Below are 23,437 nucleotides of genomic sequence, written 5' to 3' on the forward strand. Positions count from 1 at the left end.
AGCACAACTGGTAGAAAATTAATTCTTTACTTAGAAAGCACGCTTTTCATTAATTGATGTAAGTCTTTTTCCAAAATAACAGCATTTAAATTAGAGTCATATCTGGACAGTTTGTTCTCCAGCATCACAGCATTCTGATTGGCCATGAGAGCTTTTTTACATTTGGTCAGGACAGGACTATCAGATAGGCTGGCCACAACATGAAGAGAAATGGTTTGGTCACCATTTCAGGGCAATGGTTTGGTCACCATTTTGGTCACCATTTCATGCCTGTATTTACAAACAAATTTATGATACAAGGGGGACGGGTATGGGGTACCCTGACCCCTGAGTGGGAAGATCCCAGTGGATTTTTGTGCCGCGAGTTCTGTAGTACTTCTTCAAGATCCACTGCGGCACCTGTGTAGTACAGCGGGACTCCACTGGAAACCTGTTAACCGTGAGGCCACACATGCTTGAAAGCATGGGATAGCACTGTTAGCGCTTTAGCTGTATTACTGCAAGAGTACAGTGGTACTGCAATTAAAAAAAAAAAAAAACATCAAAAATGTGGGGCGGGGATCTGTGGTGGTTGGCCTCCAGTGGGGGTGGTTGCCCACAAGGCGCTGAGCGCAAGACCTGGGTGCAGGTGAGGACCTGACTCCAACACCATGCGGTACACAGCAAAGGCTATTGGGAGGTGGGTGCAGGGGCCTGGCCTATGCCCAACCCCTGCAGCCAACTCCATGTCACAAACGCCAAAGGCAGGGTGCAGCAGGGTGCTTGGCCGTCTGGGAGGGAGTCACGTCCAATCCCCCCCCCATGTACGGTCAAAAGCTATGCTAAGTGGGGGAGTTGGGTGAATATGATTAAAAAAAGAAATCAGAACCTGGTGGAAAAGGGCTAAAGTGACATTATAGTTAAGTATGGTAATAAGATTTTACTTTATGTTAAACAACTCAGGAAATTCACTGAAACAACCAAATGTTAAAGTGTCATTATATTTAGGTAAGATACTAAGATTTTAGCTTGTGTGGGCGTGGCCAAGATGGCGCCGTGATCAGATGCTTTATGCTGGAGCTCCGCTCCTAACTGGGCCCGGCATTTATTATCCTGTACCCGTCCTTCATTGAGGGACTCCTGTGGCTGCCCGACATACCAAGTGTGCAGGGGGCCCCTCCCTTGGTACCCCGCTGTGCCTGCAGTGACTAACTGGGACAGCCAGCGATCATTGGCAGAGACTGGGTGAATGGGGAACCTTGCAGCTACGGACCCCAAAACCAACTAGGGGGCAGGTTCTGGTGGTCCCGAGGCCCCACTGGTGACCAACAGCCAGGGGGGCTAATGCAGCGCCCTTAGAGGCTCGGTGTCTCTTCTCGGTGGTGGCATGGTCGAATGGGACAGCCACTGCAACCGGGAACACCTACTTGATATTCCCAGTGGGTGCAGCTTAAGTGGCGCATGCAGGCCATGATCACACTTGAGTTCCTGGCCCGGTGAGCAGTAGCCCTTTTGACTGCGCAGGAACCAACAGTGCACTCAAACTAGGCTCAGGACCTTTACTATGGAGGGGACGGCCTGAGGGGACTGAGACCCCTCTTGTATGGGACTACCTTTTTAATCCTGCAGTAATGGAGGATGTGGCCTACCTGCTACATTAGTGCCTAAAAATGGTGATATTGCTGCAGTTGGGAGCCGAGGGAAGCTCCCTTGTGGGCTGAAAAGAGACTGAGTGGGTGGCCTGTGGGATGTGAAGTTGGCGGGTATGCTGGTGTGCTGGTGGAAAGAAGAGCTCCTGCAGTAACTTTGAGTCCTTGGAAACTTGGCACTATAGGAGGTGCTCAGAGGCGAGTTGCGGCAACTGTGTGACATGCATTGAATGCCCACTGACTTTAGTCTTAGACACTACCTGGGGGTGATGCCAATGACCACTGGGGACGCAGCGAGTGGCTGGTGGGGTCCTTTTCTGGATGGGCCCCCTCCTTCCCTGGGGCGGTGTGGTCACGTTGAGCGCCTGAGCTATTGCTGCTGTTCATGCAGGGCCTATGATCTGCTGTGCTGCCTGGACTGTGGCCTGAGCGGACATCCCCTGGTGTGCTTCACCTTCGCTTTAGGGGCTGGAACGCTCCATGAGTCGTGCCCTCACCAATGGCCGCCCCGCAGGGCCACTAATGGACTGTTTTGACAATGGTGCTGTGTGTTCCTGTGGCTGGCACCGCCCCCCTGGGTACTGAGGTGTGGTTTCTACCGACTGTGGCGCTGGACAACTCCCTGGGCATGGTTCGCCTTAAGGCAGCCAAACCTCCTCCTCAAAAGTGCATTATGGCCATGCTAGGAGCAACACCATCCCACACAGATCCGATCAAACACTTGGAGAGTACACTGAAGAAACATACCAGTATGTTTGATAAAATCTTGCAGGCTATACAGGACTCCAAGACAGCAATGGAAGCCCAGCTGGGTGCCATACAAGTTGAAACTGGCCTGATGTGTGCGGACCAGGCCAACCTGGTGGAATGGGTTGATGAGGCAGAATCCTTGCTGGTCTTCCTCACACCTTTGATAAAGAACATACAGGAACAGCTGAAGGCTCTCCAGGTGGAGGTGCAGATGCTCCAGGTTCAAGCAGAAGAAGCAGAGGAATGTTCTAGCCGCAATAACATTTGCTTTATAAGCTTCCCGGAAAGATCTGAGGGCCTAAACGCTGAACTGTTCTTTAAAGACTGACTGATGGCCACCGTCCTAGTTACTAAGGTACCAAAATTATTTTCTGTCGAGAGGGAGCACAGGTACCGGGCCACCCCCTGTTGCTGGGTGCCCCACCGTGCCCGATAATAGCATGCTTACTTAATTTCTGGGACAGAGATCAGTTACTGCAGTTATTCAGAGCTAATGGCACTTTGACCTTTGATGGGAGCACCACCATTACAGCCTACATAGATTACACTGTAGAGGTCCAAAAATGATGTAGTTTCTTCACAGCAGTCAAGGCCCAACTTCGTACTTTGAATTTCCCTTATGCCTTATTGTTTCCGGCCCGCCTGGGCATGGTTGACGCAGACCCCATGCTTTTCTTCACGTCCCCAGAAGAGGCCAGGCAGTGTCTCTGCATTAAAGCGGTGCCTCAGTAACTGGAGTCTGAAGAGGATGACCAACTGGGCTAATCTGAGAGAAAGTCTAAACATCCTTGTCGCCACCCATGTGGCCCAAAACCTCACCCCTCAGTGGAACAGGCCACCCTGGAGAGGACATGGGTGGTGGCGGAGATTTCCACACAAAGCGCATACAGATACCAAGCGTTGACTCCAGATTCTGACCTAAACCTGGAGCTTGGAACTCTTGGCTCAGGTGCCTCCGAGCTGGGATCGCTACTCACACCTCCAGGTTCTCCTCGACGGGAGCCCCTGGACTCCTGAGGTGCCATAGGTGGTGAGTCACTGTCAATCTTGTTGGATATTGGGTGGTACTTAGCGGCCTACTTGTTATCACTGGAGCTCCATGAGTGACACCGATTGTGGACATAGGACATTATAATTGTAAGCTGCATAGCTGGGCCTTGGGTGGTGGCCGGGGCTGTGGCCGCCGAATGGTGGACTCCACTTGGTCAGCTCTAGACAGTATATTCAGCAAGGATATGTTTTTGTTGCAGACATATAGCTCATATCAGTTGTCCTGTTTGGGGTGTTGTGGCATGGGGCCAGAAGAAGTTTAGGACTGTGTTAAGGGAGTTGTTTATCACACTCGTTTTTAACCCTTTGGCAGCTGCCTAAGCAGTAAGGCAGGTGGGGTGGGTGCAGGGGGATGTGGTGGGGGGCGCTGAGGATCTTGAAGGTCCCAAATACATTATCTGCAACTATGGCTGTCAGATATAACACCTTGTCTTGGAATGGTGAATGACAACCCCTGCTAGGTGACATAGAATATATACCTATCTTTGACGCAAACATGTTGACTTTGCCTGCCTCCAGGAGAGGCACCTAACCATAGGGGAACTTTACAAAGTTAGTTAACGGTGGAGGGGACAGATATACCGTACAGAATACTCCACCTACACCCAAGGGATCCTTGTTGGATCGCTCCGGAGGAACCTTTTGTGAAACACAGGCTACTGGTTGATCAAGAGGGCCGCTACATGACTCTGGAGGGAACCGTAGATGGGTGCCTGTTTTTTATGGTATCTCTCTATGCACCCAACACTTCACAGGAAGAGCTTCTGGATACCATCTCACCAACTATGCTACTCAATCCTCAGGCTCTGGGGTTGTGGGATGGCGACTTCAGCTGCATACATGATACTGATCTAAACCATTCTGCCACCCCCTTCCCACCCCCCCACCCACTTCTGGACACACAGGGTTTACAGGCAGCAAAACACTGGTCCCAGTTCACTGCTTTGCATGATATCTGGCACCTGGGGCATCCTGAGGTGGCGGAGTACTCCTACTATGCACCAGGCCAAAAGGTTCACACTAGGCTGAATTATTTCTTTTGCAACACAGACTGCTGGCCCCTTATATGCAGTTCTGAATATTTAGGCAGAACTCTGACCACAATCCACTTAGGGTCACGTTCCGATGGGCGAGGATGAGGGCCACGATCCTGACTTGGCAGTTCTGCACTGAAGTGCTACAGAATACAGCATATAGGGACACTGTTTCTACACACCTCAACCAGTACTTGGCAGATAATGCATTATCAGTGACTCCCAAGGGCTTGAATGGGACACTTTAAAAATGGTCATGAGGGGACACTGCATTAGCACGTCATGGGGAACTAAGATGCCACTCACTTGCAGTGTGCTGGCCATAGAAGTGCATCTGCGGGCAACTGAGATGGAGGCAGTGTCGCTGTTTGATGCCAACCTCTGACTTACAGCCCTCCGTCATCAATACCAGGAAGAGGTAAAGTGACTGTGTGATCTTGATTACAATACTGCCTTGACCCGTCACCACACTGACGGTGATAAGCCTGGGCGCACACTGGTGTGGTTGCTCTGCTCAGAGGTCCCTGGGCCCTTGATTGGCACCATACGAGTCACAGAGGGGCGCGTGGTGAATACACAAACTGATGTCAATGAAGTGTTTACTATGAGTGGCTGTATTACCCTTGGCCGGAAGAGACTTTGGCACAGATCAGAGACCCCGTACCCACGGTACCGCTTTCCCGTTTGACCCTGATCCAGCTGTTGGCGCTGGAACAACCTCTAAAGATAGTGAAAATCCATCTGGCAATAGATCAAGTGGCCAATGGCAAGACCCCCGGCATGGGCAGGTTCCTTGTGGCATATTACTCCTCCTAGAGGGAGACCCCCAGCTCTTCGCCTGTTGGAGGTTTATAGAAAAACACACAACCAGTGTATTCCTTTGGGGTCTCTTCGTGAGGCTGTCATAGTGGTGCTCATGGGATCATTTTTGACCATCTAGACGCGAAACATGTTGACCACATTTTTCTAGGATTGGGTACACTACCTTTTTCCTCTGTGTGGAGTGCAGTGGGACATTATCCCTGTTTTCACTCCCCTTGTTTTCCTTTTAATCTTAGCCTGAACCTTTCCCTGTTTCATTAAAAGTGATGTTTAAGACTCTGAGCCAATTTTAATTCTTTCTGTCTCTCCTACATTTTTCCAGCAGTCAGTATTCGTTTCAGACCTAACCGAATTCAGTATACAATCTTCGGTACAGTACCACCACCATAACAGGGGTGGTCCGCCAGACATTGCAGCACCGGTCTGACGAGGAGATTGCCCAGTGATGAAGCCTGACATCCTATTGGGTGTTTGAGGGCTCTCCTGAAATTACTGACCATTCCCAACCCTGCATGTACTAATTTTTTGGAACAGTGTACTATTTCTATTTATATGCTTGAGTCTTGGGAGACTGTACACTGGACCAATATTCTCCCAGTCCCTCTCTTTTTTTGATTAATCCTCTGTAAGCACTTAATTGCTATGGCTTGGAAAGCCCCACAGCCAACCCACATTCAGATGATGACTTCAAGTGACTCACAAATGGGCTCCGGCGGATGCCATTGCACATGATTGCCGGCTACCGGGAGACTGGGCTGCAGCCGCTCTCTGGGACACTTATGTTCCCAAACTATTTGACAAATTACATGAGCCTCCCTCCTAGAGGGCGGATCCTCCTGCACCCTGCATATAGTTCAGTGGTAACGGTGACCACTCATTCTGTCAGGAGCGCATACACACTGAGTTACACTAGGGCCCATGCGACCCCTGGATGGAGTCCTTGTGGGGGGCGTCCCCCTACCTTCCCGCTCCTCACCCTGCCTCAACCGGCGGCAGCCACTGCCAGCATACTGGATTGGCACTGAGCTCCTGGTACACATACCGCCGCTCTCCCATGGGCTACCTAGAGTGACTTCAGCCCAAGGGTTTCATTAGTTGTTAGTTTGTCCTACTTTTGTTAAAGGCATATTGCCTACTCCTCTACGTGATTAGAAGCACTAAGTTGTCTGGGGTTATCACACTTGTTTCACATGCCACACTTCCCTGTTCCTTAATGTATAGTGCGCTTACAGGACACTGTCTTTAAATGTAAAGTGGGCCTGGCTTGATTGTCAAATCTATGACCATACTTATTGCTGCATTCTGTCTCATAAGTGATAATTCGTGTATAAATGGCAATAAAGAAATTAAAAAAATAAGATTTTAGCTTGTGTTAAAAAAACAAAAACAGAAATTCACTAAAAAAATCAAAGCTTTATAGTTAGGTTCTGTACTAAAATAAAAACTAATGTTTAAAGACCAAAACATTGAAATTCACTAGTTATCATTTACTGAGCTAACTATAACTTACGTTCCTCTCATGCACTGCTTTTGACCTCACATATCCCACATATTATATATCACTCCTCACATGTTAAATTACATAATTTAAAAAATATATATTTCTATTCGTTTTATATGCAAGGTCAACAAAACACACATAACATGTTACAAACCCCCCCACCATGGTACATTGCATCCTTTGTTCAAAAGACAAATCATGTCCATTTAGTTGCTTCACAGTGTCTTCTTTAAATGTCCATCGCACCACCAGTCCCGGCCAAGGACTCCCATTGACATCCATCCCATGCTTTTTACATAGAAAAATATCAGTACAAGCACTCCCAGCAGAATGCCCCATTCAATCAAAGACAGATCCAGCCACCCCAAATTTTCTAGTATTGCTTTTCACAAACCCAACCCCATATATATCCCTTTCCGTCAACCTACAGTGTTTCATACCTGTCACCTAATCGTGGTGTAGGGGACCATCCCTGAGCCCCGTTTTTGAGCTATATTTCACTTTGCCACTATGTATCTTAAATGTACTAAGAGTTTGCGATATCAGGTATGATCCGGCTGTCCCCATATTTCCAGCAGTGCAAGCTTTGGATGGAACTTCAAAGGAGTCTTCATTGCACCTTCCAGGGTTCCCCTCACTGCTTCCCAAAAGTTCCAAGCCTATAGCTACTCTAGAGTGTATAGTAAAAAGGGCCCTCCTGCCCAAACCCTCAAAGACAATCGGCATTCGCAGCCCTACCCAGTTGTTGTGTAGCCATTTTAGCTATAGCTCCATGCACAATATTTTAACACACTAGGCCAAGCCGCTGTGCACTCTAACCTAGATATATTTTATTCGGCTTTATTTTATTATTGTTACAATAGCCATTTTTACGGTCTTGTTTTATTTTCTGTTTATCTAACTGTTTTTGCCTAGGCCAGCACTCTGTTCTCAAACAAGACATTCTTGCTCACTCTGTGCTTCTTCCAAGGCTACAGCAAGGTATATTGCGGGTGAACGTGGTATAAGTTTAGTCTCCGACATTCGTAGAAAACACACATCCTTACGTAGGGACATTTTCTCAGAATATCAGCTGTGTTATTATAAAAACACTTCCCTGTCCCTTACACGTTTGAGGGAGATTCCAGCCAGAAAACCATGTCTCTATGCTGATTGTTGAATGCTTCGCTGCAGCTGTTTTGCAGACCGCAGGCCTTTGCTCAGGTATAGGGGATGATGTCTTCCCAGGGGAACCTGAAGGGCAGAATTAGAGCTTAACACGCTGTGCTCTATTATAGCTTAGGTAGGAGTTAGTCTACTGACTGTAGTGACAATATGGTAGCGTTATTCTTATGCTTCACTCTCCATGTCACAATTTTAATACTGTCATGTTGTGTCATCCTGGTTATTGTATTGTATGGTATTGAGTTATTTGTAGGACGCATTCCGACAAAAAGCATCGAAGCGCTATTCGGACCAGAGATACAGGAAAAAGAACACAAGCCACCCTGAATATCTAATTGGCGAAGAGACAGGTTTTAAGACTTTTCCTAAAGGAGAATTGAGTCGATATTTGACGCAGCGGGAGGGGCAGACCATTCCATAGCCTGGCCGCTTCCACCGTAAAAGCCCGATCTGCCCATCTAGCTTTTTTGCAACGCCTTGATCATAAATTTGGAAGACGATCTCAGGTGTCTCGGTGGTTGATAAAACAACAAGGTGGATTTCAAATAATCGCATCCCGCCGACTGTAGTGCATTGTGCGTAAGACAAAGGGGGTCATTACAACATTAGCTGCCCGCCAAGCTGTAACCGCCGTGTGGCCGCCAATGCGGCCGCACTCCCGCGGTCCCCATTACAACATCCCCGCTGGGCCGGCGGGCGCAAACCTCGTTTACGCCCGCCGGCCCAGCGGGGATGCGGCCGCAACATAGGAGCCGGCTCCTAATGGAGCCGGCGGTGTTGCGGCCGTGCGACGGGTATGCAGACAGTGAAAAGCTGCACGGGGCCCTGTTAGGGGGCCCCTGCACTGCACTGCCCCAGGACTCCCCTTACCGCCAGCCTCTTCCTGGCGGCGCAGTTCTCTAATGAGCATATTTTTCTTTTCCTTACTCCATGCAAGTAGCTTACTAGCCTTACTGCCGGCCACATACAATCTCTTGTTTCACAAGATACATTGTCATGACTTACGTTTTGGCCACTAATTAACAATCATTCCTCGTTTGGTCTAAATCTTTTTGTTCCTCAGGTGTTGGCAAAGTCGCATAGTCCCTCTCTAGGCAAGATAATTTGTCTTCTAGTGTAGTCAATCTCTGTTGGCGTTTCCTACGATCTCTGACCTCCCCAGCTACAATGACCCCCCTAATAGAGGCCTTATATGCCTCCCATAGGACACCATAACTTTGCAGAAATCCTCATTTTTCACAAAATAGAGTTTGGAAGCCGGTCCCAGGTTCCCTGACGACCTCCTCATTAGTCAGATGCCATGTCTCCATCCATCCAGCCCTGGATGAGTTCGCACACATATCTAACCACCGTACCCGCAACAGCGAGTGGTCACTAATACCTCGAGCTAAATACTCTGCCCCCCTGAATCTGGGCAATAGCACAGTAGCTGCAAAAAAAATAATCCAACATAGAGTGAACTCCATGTGAACCAGAGTAGAAGGAATAGCCTCTTTCCTCTCCGTGAATAGCCCTCCATATGTCGCAGTGCCTGTGCGAAACACTCCAGTCTGCCTCTCGTCATCCCTCCTTCTTACTAGTTCTATCTAGTTGTGTGTCTAGTACCAAGTTCCACTATCATTTGGGCGTGCAGTGACTTAGCCAGCAGGGCACCCAACTGTTGAAGTGTTACTCTCTGAAGCTCAGGAGGTGCATTAACATTTACCAGTAGCATTGGTACTCTGTCATACTCACCCAAAATATCCAAGTAGCTACCCTGTGTCAGCCAGGTGCGGAGCGTATGGAACGAGGTTGATTTGTTGAATTAATGCACACCTGGCCCTGGATGTGTACTGTGCAAGACCAATCAATTTGTATTTGCCCTCTGCCATGCTTCGATGTTGTGTGTCCACAAGATGGGTCTCCTGTAAATATATATTGTCCAGTTGATATCTAGAAATGGCTTTATGAACCAGCCTCCTTTTGAGCTTGCTGCCCAACCCGTTAACATTCCATGTCACTAATGACAACTGTATAGTCTGCACCATCTTAGGTGTGTGTCTACCATTCTCCTTTCCCTGCTGTGCTCAGTGAGCAACTGGTCAGAACGTATTCTTGTACCGTGGTGTGAAAACATGCAATAAAATAACATCCTATAACAAACCCCCGCCTATCCAACTTAACTGTGTCGTGACTGTAAAACTAACCACCCCCACACACAGTATGTATAATCCCCAAACCTGGTAAACAAACCAATTGTGTGTGATTCCATTTCCGGGGCATGACCAACAGCCACTGCCATTTAAATGTTCACCGAGCTACTCACGTTCCAAAGTCTGAAATATACAATGGAGCCACAAACTGCCAGGGCCTCCTATCCAGGGTCCAAATTCACCAGTGTTGGGCTTAATTATGTGTAGTTTATCCGCTGTCGTAAGTGTCACAACTGGCAACGTTTCTTCCTCTGAGACGTGTGCTCCAAACCGCTACCACACTCCTCCAGTACTAGTGGTCTCCAATTATTATTGCTCACAATGTCTATGTTAATGTAATTTCCGGAACTGCTTTGACCTGTGCAGCTTGCATTTGCTCCAGGGCCAGAGAAGCCTTGTTTTTCATCCTGTTGGTTCCTGCATTTATTCACCAATTTGTTTCAGCCATGTCCTACCTAATAATTCATCGACCGACCAGGTCGCAATCCTCATATCTCGAGCCAATCCCAGGCCTCTTGTGTTGTAGCCATAAATTGTGCCTTCCCTTCATGCTCTACCCTCAATTTTGCTGGATAGAGAAGTGCATATTTCAAATTCACTTGATGCATTACCTTCTTTACCGGTTCATACGTCCCTCTTTGCTTTTGAACCAGAGTAGGTTAGTCGCCATGGAGATTAACCTCCTGCCCATCATTTGTCTATGGTCCGTGCTTCCTCACAACTTGGAGAATCATGTCTCTGTCCTGGAAGTTCATCAAATGATCGATAACTAGGTGCAGGTTCCCCCTGGTGGAGAGAAGCTCATCGGGATCCTGCGTGCATGCTCCAAAAATAAAAACTTTGAGGGCACACCTCGTAAAACTGTGCCCACCAGCCATTCTTCCACAGACTTTCAGTTATGGACCCTCCACTCTTTCTGGCATCCCCACTAAATGCACATTATGGCGATGGAATCTACTCTAAGCATCTTCGAGTTTAGTAGCCAACTATCTCATTTTATTTCCATAGCTGAAACCCTCTGGTTATGGTCTTTCACTTGTGTTAGCGTTGTCTCCAAAGTGTCCGCAGACTCCTTGACTCGTTCAGCAAGCTTCCTTTGGTCCTCTCGCAAGAGCCCCTTCTCACCTGCAACTGCCGCAATCTGCTTTTCCAGGTTTTTTATTTAGTATCCTTTATAGCCTCCAGAATTGTGGCTGTATGCACGACTAAGAATGCTGATGCCTCCTCTTTGTCCTAAGGACTTTTTCGAGTTGCCACATCACTGGGTCTTCTCTTGACCGCTCGCGGCTTAACCATGGTTGTCTCCGGGGTTGCAGCACAGTGCACAAATTAAATCAACAAAAAAGGTAGGGGGAGGAATGAAGCAGAAAGAGCTTCTCAGAACTCACACTTTGGCCAGAAGACCAAGATTCTCCTATTTCCCCTCAGTGGATTGACCTGATAATACAGCTTGTGAACAAGAAGGGGGGGGACAAGAAGCAAAACGACTGCTGGGGTCTCCCACTGTCTCCCCAGTCATCTCTCCACAGGTCTAAGGAAGAAGAAAGGTTCTGGGAGACAAGAGCAGTCAGCTCTTGACCTCAAAATGTCAGAGACTCTGTCCCTCTTACTGTGTCAGAGCAATAAAGACCTTCCTTGTTAATGCCGACCTTTTGGTCCTGTACTGTTGATCCTCTTCAAAATATGGCACATTACCCTTCAAGTCTCCCACACCAACCATATTATATGTGGATGGAAGGCAGGCAGTGAGGAAGAGACAAAGAAAATGGGCCTTCATAGCCAGAGTGCAGGATAACTAGAAAAATGAACAGGGGGAGGGAGGTGTCCCTTGAGTACCTCGCGTGACCAGTCTGACGTTTAATCCTGCTCAGTCACACTGTTTCCAGGATCATGCCAGGACAAGGGGGCCTGAGCTCCTCAACACCTCGCCATTCCTTGTGGCATTCCTTGTGGCATCGCCCTAGCTTCATTACCCCTTCAATTCGCATCCGCACTGCCCTCGACAGGCAGCTGTTCCTGCCGTCTCCTCACTGAAATAGGGTCCAAGAAGTCATATTTGCTGCTGCTGGTGCTCTCTGCTCAGTCTGCTGCTGCTATTTCGAATGCAGATGCAACAATGCGATCCCCGGAGGGCGCCATTTTTAAAGGACTGGACCTCACCTCAGTTACGGACTGCATTGTTTGCCAAGGAACTCCAGGACCAAACTAGCTAAGGGGGCTGTCCCTACCACCAGTCAGTACTGTGGTGTGCCGAGCTCCTCGGTGCAATCCTTATGCTGCTTCACTCCTGGCTGTACTGTCCTTGCTGCCCTGTGTCTTCAGGACCCGCAGTGGGGGTCAGTATCGCCAGCAGACAGCCTCTCTCTCTACCACCCGCTCACTCCTCACTCCGAAGTGGCTCAGAACTGTGGTCATGGGCAGAGGTAGCTGCCGCTCAGATTGCCACCTCAGTGTCAGTTGTGGCAGCTGCAATAGAAGTTCTGAGCGGGTGCCATTTTGTTCGCTCGCATTTATTACTGCTGTGGGCCGATTTGCCTGCTGAAGACCCCTGGAACCAGCCAAACCAGGGGGGTTCCCAGCACCAATTAATACTCCGATGTACGCGCCGCCTGTGTGGAGGGCTCCATGTAGCCCCAACAAAGGATAATTTGCTGAGAGGCCCTGGCCAGGTGCTCTGGACCATGCATGTGTCTCCATTACGAGGTGGGCCTAGCAGCCGTTAAATGACATAATTGATGACATCGCTGACAACAGCTCAAATGACATCACTTATGACGTCATATATTACATCACTGATGACATCATCCAATTGATTTAATAGTTTGTTACAAACTTTTCATATTGGAAGGTACTCAGCACGGTAGACGTGGACCCAATTTTCTATAAAATCTATACTACTAAAAGGTGAATACCCTTAAAAACATTGTTTGGTTATTATTTACTTGAATGAGATGTGCCTGTTAAACAGCTCTTCTAACACAGAATTGTAAAGAGAACAGTTTCACTATGATATATTAGCCAGTTATAAGGCATTCACCATCAGGCTCTATGGACGACCCAGAACACCAATAAAATCCCACTAGGCAGAATAAATACTGACTTAAGTGCAAACTTTACAAAAAAACTTTGCTCAACAAACAACTATACAAAAATATATCATTGATGAAATATAATCACATATAGTTAATAAATTACATACACACCGGAATACAAAACATACACACACACAAAAAAGACACTGTTAAATACATCAAGGTAAAAATGATTAATGTATTTCCAAGTGACTGACTCTCTATATGAGTAAGGAACATAAATCTAGAGCAGGGGTGCCAGGCCAGATGATAATGTTATTTCCCCACTCTGTGCTAGAACAATTAAGAAAACTAAAAATAAATACCAATACAAGCACAGCACCATAAGTCAGCCAAACTTTGGGTGACATGCAACAAGAAAAAATATATCTTGTGAGACTCTGAGAAAGCAAAGTAGCATATGAAAGTTGTAACATCACTTGCGTAAAAAAAGAAGGTTCGTAATAGTGGTATTAGTGAGACACTATTACCTCTATATTCTTTCCCTCTCATTTAATGTAAGAGTGAACATGGAACCAGTCCATTGTGGACATCAGAGTAGAGCTGCTTGCTGCCAGAGATCAGAGTCTCTCATGTGCCCTGACACTACTCAAACTCTGCGGCCATTGATGCAGTTGATCACTGTGTGCTAGAACACTGTCTCAATGAAATTGGGATTCAAAAGCACTGTTATAAAATGGTGTAAAAAATGTCTCATGCCTTCCTCTACTACTGCGACCACTACTAGCTTTGAGGTATAGCCCCTTGTAACAAAGTGCCTTTTTTGCATGATGCTATTGGTTTTTGTGCTCTGTACACTGGGACCCTGCTAACCAGGCCCCATGTATGTGCTCTGATCCATGAAAGTGTGTTGAATTGATTACATTTCTGATTGGCACATTTAACTTACCAACAAGTTCCTAGTACATGGTACCGTGTGTGGCCCTGGACTGCCAGTTAAATAGGACTAGTGGACTAGAGCACTTATTGTGCCATCACTAAAGTGACCTGTAAAGCATGACTTTGCCACAGCAGCCCAGTTGAGCATTTTTAAACCTATCATGTTTACCAGTCAAAATCAATCTTTTGCCAGGCAAAAACCTTTATTTAAAATAGTGGTAAGTAACCCCTAAAGTAGGCCTTACCATGTATTAAATTACATGCAACAGTAAAAAAGGCTCCAACCCGTCTTACACTGAAGCGAGGCTGGCTGTGCCTCAGAAAACACTGGGTAACTTTGGTACACTAAAGAAAGGTAACTTCACTGGCAGAAGCTAAAAAAAAAACCTCAAACACTAATTTTCCTAGTTAAATGCAGTCCAACTTAATGCAAAAGCCTTTTTTCTATTTCAGAAATGGCTTTAGAAAGCCTCTTTTTCTGCCTAAAGTTTCTAATAGCCTTTTCAGAGTTAATCCCCAACTGTCGCTTGGCAGCCTGCTAGACCCTTGCAAGGAGATGTGAATGGTTCCCGTGAAAAGTAACAAAACGGACCTTGGGTGGGAGGAGGTGTGGCCTCCTCTTAACAGGATGTCCTGGGGAATGCGCACACTGCACAAGCTTCAAGGGCAGATGTAACTCACCTAGGGTGACCCTTCCATTGTCCAAATGACCAGGATGGCACCAATCCAGCCCAGAGGGTGCTGGGGGCTTGTTTTAGAAATGATTAAGAAGGGGAGATTCTCATTTCCCTAGACACACATCAAGGTGTGATTCTACTGGTCTCATCATTGGTTTAAAAGGCTCAGCCAACATCTCCCCAGCAATGAGGAACATGTAAGGGATACTGCCAATAAAGAAATGCTTGAAATCTAGACATTTTGACTGTCACTCAAAGCTCTTAATGTTGTACTTTAATACCTAGCCTGTACATACTGGTCCGCTGAATTACCAGACAACTTTATCAGCCAAACAAAAAATGCCTGTTTTGAGCCAGACAAAGGGAAATTGTTTTAAGGGGTACATCTCTACATTTTGAATGATCCACTCTCTGGAATAGTCTCTTGTGGCACCTCAAACTCTAATCAGGTTTTCTGCATTTCAGAAGCACTCTGAAGATCAACCTGTTCTAGTCTGCCTGTGGACTTTGAACATAATGAGCCCCATAATGAGCTGCCCAGTGTTCCATCCCTCCACCCCTCCTTGACCCCTTAGCCCTCTGAAGTATCCTCATCACAGTGTGAGGGCTCAACAATTGAACAAACATTAATACATTTGAAATATTCAAATTTGTAAGTCTCAGGAATTTCTCCACCAAAGTCAAGAAATGTGGCAATTCAAAGCTAGAGATTAGCACCACAAATGCAAAGCTGAAACTTTTCTCATGCTCTTTTCCAAAGAAGGCACAGTTGGCGCTATCTAGTTTCATCCTGGGGAAAAAGGTGCATCTTGTCTGCAAATATCTTGATCAGAGTTACTGTACTTCGTGGAAGACCTGAAAAAGAATATTGCAGTCTTGAGAGCCCAAAGGGGCGAGGAGAAGAAAGGTAGGGCAAGTAGAAGTGAAAGGAGAGAGTAAGTAAGAGAAAGCAAAGGAGAACAGAAAATGGGGAGAAAGTGTCTATGAGGGAGATGGACTACAAGAATCCATTTTCTCCATGGGGAAATTTAAAGATGACATTTTATTATTTTTACCTCTGCCACGATCCATGGACAGAATATCCTGGAGAGAAAAGCAGGAGACATGCCTGGCTAACAAGACCTACTTGAAATAGATGCTGTCAGACCCTTTCCGGGGAGGATTGGGAGGGGCTCACTGAGTAGATAGGGGTCATGAGGCCCCAACCCTGGTGGTTGAGTCCATTTGCCACTTGGGGCATCCTACTATGGCTTTGAAATCTGGACAAAGTACATTCTCTTTGCAGTTGGTTCTGGAGGTAGCAAAGGTGAGCAGTCAAAGGATTATCTTGGTGAGGTAGAATGGGAGGAAAAGCTCAGAGCGCAATAGTAAACCAACAAACACAATAACCTATAGTCCAGTCCAATGCTTATCTTACAAAAAATAAAGTTATTTTCAAAGTAAAACAAAATAAAACACAATTTTATTGGAATATTGTTACAAGGCTGACAACTCCTCTACTATTCTCAGTGAAGCTCTACCCCCTCCCTTGCGTCCTCTCCCCATTGTAGGAGTTCTCTTAATTTCTACAATGACTCATATGAAATGTTGGCATTTACACTGATTAGGCACAGATGCACTTTACTCTGGATTACCCCACAGGCTGCTGCATAAACCAGTTTAACAGCTGTAGCCACAAATATGCCACACAGGTACAACTCTATGTATTTCTGTGCATTCAGTCGTTCAGCCTTCTCATGGCTAAGACCCGCTTTGCTTGCTTGGAGGAGATGCAGCTCTTGCAACTCTGGCAGCTCTGGCATACACGTTCTGCAAGCCCATTTCTGTAGCAGTATATTCGATGAGGCAGGACCACAGCTGCAGTCTCTCTTGGGTCTCAGGCCGCAGGGAAGAGATCAGCTCTGCAAGCCTGCACAAGGAGTGCCTGTCTCCAGCAGTTACGGCCTTCCCAACCAGATGCAGGTGGGTGCTCAGGTTCAGCAGCTGCAGGCTGGCTTTAAAGTGGGTATTTGATCTCAGCCGTCTGTTGGCTGGATCAAGGCTTCCACATGGGCCTAACTATGGCTCTTTTACATGGCAGTTATCAAAGTTGGGCAGAGGCACCATCAGTGTTTCAGGTAAACAGTAGAGGTACCAGATGACATGTAGTTGCTTACTGATGAATGACTTGGCACAGTTTGCAATATGAACCAGGTCAGCTGTTGGCTTTGCTGCCACAGGCAGTTACCTTCTTTTGGCTGTTTTTCATGCTGGGAACATGCTGGGCTTCTCCTCTTGGACAGTATCTCCTCCTGTGGAGTCAGGCACTCTCCTTCACCCTTTGGGCAAGCAGGCTTCTTCATTCTAGGCAGACCATCAGCTTCTCCAGCAAGTTACAGACGTCTGGTAACTTCCCTTCACCTCTGGGATAATGGATGTTATGGAGACACCGGTCACGATCATACAGACAATACATGGAGCACTCGGCTGACTACTTACTGTCTTGATCAACAACTAGGACCTTGAAACAAGAAGAGGCTTTGATACCACTTTTATACACATTTTCGAGAGGGTTTGGATCCACTGCCTAAAGCTTTGTAACCGATTTGGGGGAGGTTCTCTTTCAAATGTCATTTTTCGGGCAGTACTCCAGACACAGCTTTTGTGCAAGGTGATGGCTGTCAAAGTAGGCTGCAATGATGATAGCTCAAAGCAGGTGTATCCAAAACAAAGGCACAATGAAGTGTGAGATCTCTGCACCTGGTTGTCATCAGCCTTCCTGAAGCAGTAAAGACATATGAAAGGTGCAGACAGAAACCAAACCTTTGAGAACAGAAACTGCTAACTGCCCCTCACCCCTGCCATCTACCAAACATCAGTGCTCAGTAAGAACTAATCAGCAGCCCTTTGTTAAAAAAAAAAAACTCATTGAATTTTTAAGGGTCGCCCTATCACCATCCTCTCTCACTTCATCATCTGGATCTTTACCCTTGAACCACTGGAATGCAATCAATAAACATTGTCTGGGGAACGTGTATCCTCTCTTCATCTGTGTCACACTAAACTAGGAGCAATCTAAAATAGATCCCACTGGTCTCAGTAGTCAGACTCCTACCAAACACAGTCTTTCTTCCACACATGCTACACATTCACCACACATATGCACACTCAACACACACATGGCACATCAGAGCAAGAGACTGGTGGTCCCACTAAAGAGGAACTTTACACGAGTGGGGTCAGTAAAAGCACTCTCCTCTGTCAAATGGTCCAGTTAAGACTAATGATTCACAAAACCTAGTATGCTACCACCACTGCTTTCTGAAACTAACCTCGTGTCAGCTGTGAGGGTATGTTTACTATGCCTTTCAAAGTCACAGAACAGATTCTTAAAATCATGTTACCATGGACAGGCATAGACCTCTACTCAGAAGCCACATTTGTGTAGTTGCAGGGCCAAATAAAAACTCAGGATAAAAGTGATACACGTAGTTGGGCATTCTGGGCAAGGGGTGCATGCATATATTCCATGCAGGGGACACTCTGGTCCAAACAGATGGATGTCAAAACTTCAGAATCCCCTCAGATATACATGGCTCTTGTCATAAACAATAAAACAATACCCATTCCCAGTGGTGCAAATCCTATTCCCTGTCACAGGAAGCCAACTGCAAAAAGTTAATTGTAAAGCATCAAATTAAAGCCAAGATAGGGTAATATATAAAAATAATCAACAAGGTATACGAAAAGCAAAAATAAAAATCTCATGTAGGGTGTCTCCATTCATATTACTAGCCAGTGGTGCTATTGCATTCAGGTTTTCAAGATCAAGTTTGAATAATGGCATCTCTGATCCACCCTACGTAAATAAAAGAAGGAAACCTTACATAATGGAAGGGTCATGCTTAGGAGCATTCATTTAGCTTACCCCATTCTTCCATGGGCTTTGCTGTAGCTAGGTTCAATTGATATTGCTGTCTCACAGTCTTTTATTGCTTCACTGAACTTGCCAAGTTTGCTATAAGCAGCGGCCCTGAAAAAACAATCAATACTTAAAATGCATTTTACTCTCCAGTATAAGTGTTTATACTGTTCTGCACAATAACTGTACGATATCCCCAAAGGATCACATCCTTAATGTTGATTAATGACATTAACTGCACAGCATGGTTTAGTGCAGGGGCGTTTTTGTTGAAGTTGCGTGCCTGCACCTGATACATTCCTTCTGTCTCCCATGGGCCTTTTGATATCTGTTGCTACCAATCACCACCCACATCTGTTATTTTAATGAAAAAGCAAAAGGTTTACAAAATGCATTACACCATTTGATAAATCTGTAAAATTAAAGGAACATTAGTTCATAATTATTTGCCTAACTGTTGATACAGTACATTATAAAGTTATTAATTCATAGACAGACATTTCTCTATTAGACCCCCATATTTGCTGACATTGTTTACTTTTTTCCTTTACATTGATTTTAGAAGGATTTGATACTATTCTCCAGTACATAAGTTTCTCTCATTAATAATGCATGTTTATTTTCTTATATCAGAAATTGTACAAATTCCTGTCCAAAACCTGCAAGATGAGGATATGTGGCAAACATGTTTATTAGGTCTGATGCACACACAATAGTGGCTATGCTGATGGTTCGCACCTCCTTAAGTATGCATATAAAAGTATTGTTAATGTAATATGCTTTATCCTGCCAAGGGTGCCAGCCGGTACTAAACCCAACCACTTCAGGTGCAATTGTGTTGGTTGAAACAACCAACCTCAATCATGAAGAAATTCTGTACCAGGGTACACCGAAAGTCCAAAAAGTCCAATCCTTAGTTTGCTTGCAAATCAGTGTGCAACATGGGTATATAATGCATCATGAGGATTTTATTTATCCGCTGTCATATGTTTCCAATCAAAGCAAACAGCTAGTCCAGTGACAATACAGCTGACGTGTTTCGTCAATATGACTTCCTCAAGGCTAAAGTAAAAAGGCTGAACCAAATTGCACGGATTCTGGCAGCTATTAAATAACAAGTGTTGGAAATGGTCCTTCAGGCAGGGTTACTCCAAACGTTTTGCCTTCTTCCTCTTTTTTATAATCTTGATTTCGTTGGCCTAAGGAGTCTGGGCATTTTACCACTGCTAACCAGTGCTAAAGTGCATGTTCTCACTCCCCTAAAACATGGTAGCATTGGTGTGTCCAAAATTAGCGTGTTTAATCTACTTATAAGTCCCAAGTAAAGTTCACTATATGTGCCCAGGGCCTGTAAATTAAATGCTACTAGTGGGCCTGCAGCACTGATTGTGCCACCCAATTAGATAGCCCTTTGAACATGTCTCAAACCTGCCACTGCAGAGCCAGCATGTGTAGTTTGACAAGAGATCCACAAAAGCAGGATCTTTAGACAGCTCTATATGCTTACGTGGAAGCACGCTGGCTAGAGGCTCTAATAGAGGACTCTGAGGAGGAGGAAGACCCGTTTGGGATTCTAAAGGATTTAAAGCCCTCTTACCTCCGGGGTGATCCCATATTAGAGTCCAAGAGAGCAGTGGCCCTGGAGGAGGAGAAGGAAAGAGACTTGGCAAAGGTTCCTGAGGAGAAAGGGAAGCCCACAGAGAAGGAGTTCCCTGCTGGATCCACTGCAGGAAGCAATGCCTCTTCACACACCCTGTCTCCTGAGGAGTTAAAGGACAGACAGGCTGAGAAGGAACTGAGGCTGCAGCTAGCCCAACTGGCTGCAGAAGAGAGAAGAGCTGAGGCTCATAGAGCACCTGCCAGGGAGAAACTTGTTTTGGCGGGAGCTGAGGCTGAAAGAGTATTAGCAGAGAAAAGGATTCTGCTGGCCCATGAACTGAGTATGAAGGAGCTGGACTTGAGTCCCAAACAACCAGTAGAGTCTGACAGGAATAGTGGCAATGAAAGTACCATGTCCAGTGCAAAAGGAAGGGTCCACACACCCAGAGACTTGGTGCCTGACTTCAAGGAGGGGATGACATAGACAGGTGGTTCGAGGCCTATGAGGTCACTCTAGAAGCCCACAGGATCCCAGGGGAGGATTGGGGAGATGTCCTAAGGTGGCATATGCCTAGTGATGGTAGGGAAGCTCTACCGGACCTAGAGACGGAGGGACAGGCTGAGGTATCCCACCATGAAGGATACCCTTTTTAAAAGATATGGTGTCACCCCAGAAGAGTGCATGTTTAGATTCAGGGGCAGTACGAAACTGTCTCACCAGTTCTAGGGGGATTTTGTGGGGTACTTTTGCAACGGTAGTATGGTAAACATGTTTGAGGGGCTCTACAATTTGGTTGCTAGAGAGCACATGTTCAGTCACTGTTTTCCAGAGCTAGGCCACACCTGGTGGACTGTAAGTTGTCTGACCTGAGGATGCTTGTAAAGGAGGCAGACCTATAGGTGAGTACCAGAGTGTCTGGGATGGCATTGGAGAGTGATCCTAAGGAGGGCGGTTCAGGTTCTCCCCAACAGAGTGTGGGGGTGGTACAGAGTGACCCAGACAGGTCCCAGTATAGTAAGGGGGGAAAAGGGTCCCGTGTCCCTTCCAAGTGTAGGAGAAGGGGCAGGGGTGGGAAGAGGCCCAGGGTGCTCTCTTCCAATCCCCAGAGCTTTGGTTGTTCTCAGAAGGGGTACAAGAAGAGGGGCCCAGTCAGCTCTGTTTTCTGGGGATACCACTGCCCAGCTGAGGGTATCGGACCCCAGAAGGATGAGCAGGGTGTGGGAGAGCCCACTTCTGTCTTCTGATCAGCCTCAGGGTACAGACCCCAGGCTGGGTGACCAGTCTCAGGATACCACCCCATAACTGGTGGGAGGTATAGTGGAAACAGTGTACAAGTCATCTAAGGCTACGGCCCCTCACTTTGAAAAACCACCAAGATCAGAGACTCATGGATAAGCTGGGGCCTGGCTGTTGACCCTGACAGGTGTCAGTGGAGTCTGTTGGTTATTGTCTATATGAACAGAGTTTTCCCTAGGTTGGGGACAGAAGCCATACCAAAGGGGTAAAATGGGCCACATCACTTTGTTAGCCATGGTGGTACTGTCTGCCTACTGGGATGCATCTGTGAAAAGATTAAGGTTAGGTGGTCCACAGATGAGGGGAAGGACTCCCCATGGGTCAGTTCAGTGGCTCAGGAGAGTATAGACAGAGAGATCCAACTGAGTTCAGAGAGGCATTCAACTGACGAGTACCCCTGCAGTAGTGGGCAATTGTCCAGGTTCTATTATCCTAAGCAAGGAAGTTGATCAGAAAATGATTAGTCTACCCTGGTCTTAGGCTGGGGGGGGGGGTTGTGTTGGAAATGGCTCTTTTGGCCGGGCTACGCCAAACCTTTTGCCTTCCTCCTCCTCTTTTTTTCTGACATTGTTTTAGCTGGCCTTAGGACTCTGGGCACTTTATCACTGCTAACCAATGATAAAGTGCATGTGCTCACTCTCCTAAAACATGGTAGCATTGGTGTGTCCACAATTAGTGCCTAGTAAAGTTCAGTATATGTGCCCAGGATCTGTAAATGAATTAATACTAATTGGCCTGCAGCACTGATTGTGCCACTCTCTTAAGTAGCCCTTTCAACATGTCTCAAGTGTGCCACTGCAGGGCGCGTATGTGTAGTTTCACTGTCATGTCGACTTGGCACCCTAAACCCCTTTCCAAGTATTGAACCCATAGGACAGGGTGGAGGGTAAGTAAAAGGAAGCACATATATTTTAAAATTTTACATGTCTTGATACTGAAAAACTCCCAAATTAGTTTTTCACTACTGGGAGGCCTACCTTAATACATTTATTAAGTGTAATTCCTGATTGAAAAGGAGTCGGACTGTCCTGTTTGGTACCTATGGACTTGTAATAATAAATCCTCTTCAACGGTAAAGTTGGACTTAAGATTAGAACTTTAAAAATGCTACTTTTAGAAAGTTGCCATGTTTCTGCTCTTAAGCCCTGTGTGCCTGCCCTCAATCGAGTCTGGGTCGGGTGACAGCTGGGCTTTGGCATTCTCTGGAGACAGTTACACACAAAGGGTGGTGAGATGTGCCACTTGCATCCTGATGGCCCATCACCAGGCTGATCGGCCTTCCTGAGCTAGATGGGAGGGAGGAGTTGACTCATGCACCTGAATAAGGGTGTGTTAGTCCCCACACAAAGAGCTGCATAACCCCCTGCAGTGTGTCTGAAGCCAGGACAGGAAAGGTTGGACCTGGGTGCACTTCAAAGCCCTTGTTTGAGGTCACCCCCACCTCAAAGGAACCACTGGGTATAAGAACTGGACTTATGACCCTACCAAATCAGTACACTTCTGGACCTGAGGATACTCTGCTAGCAAGAAGGACTGCTGTGCTGCTGAAAAGACTGCCACTCAGATGAAGCTCTGCTGGACTTTGCTGGTCTCCTGCTTTGCTGTGCTTCCCCTGCTGCCCTCCTTTCCTGGGAGTGAGAAGGACTAGACCTGCATCTCTTCATCCCCAAAACCAAGTGACTCCAAGGGCTTGCTAGCTTGTCTCCTGTTCTGAAGTCTCAGGGCCATCAAAGACTTCTACCCACTTTGCTTCAGCTGCTGGACTCTGCCATCTGTGAGCTCTGTCCTACCTAGAGGTGCCAATCCATTCCTGGGTCTTGAAAGGAGACTATGTAGCTGTTTTCCTGCAAA

At 46.6% G+C, this 23,437-nt stretch overlaps 1 protein-coding gene across 1 annotated transcript in view; it reads right to left on the minus strand.

Moving 5' to 3' along the window:
• The window catches only part of SGTB (small glutamine rich tetratricopeptide repeat co-chaperone beta), a 169,058-nt gene that overhangs the window by 74,665 nt on the left and 70,956 nt on the right, over positions 1-23,437 (minus strand). The window contains exon 6 of the mRNA XM_069222839.1: positions 18,697-18,801. Coding sequence (XP_069078940.1) covers positions 18,697-18,801 — 105 coding nt within the window. The remainder of the gene's footprint in view (positions 1-18,696; positions 18,802-23,437) is intronic.

Source organism: Pleurodeles waltl, chromosome 1_1 (assembly GCF_031143425.1).
Source record: "Pleurodeles waltl isolate 20211129_DDA chromosome 1_1, aPleWal1.hap1.20221129, whole genome shotgun sequence".
Lineage (NCBI taxonomy): Eukaryota > Metazoa > Chordata > Amphibia > Caudata > Salamandridae > Pleurodeles > Pleurodeles waltl.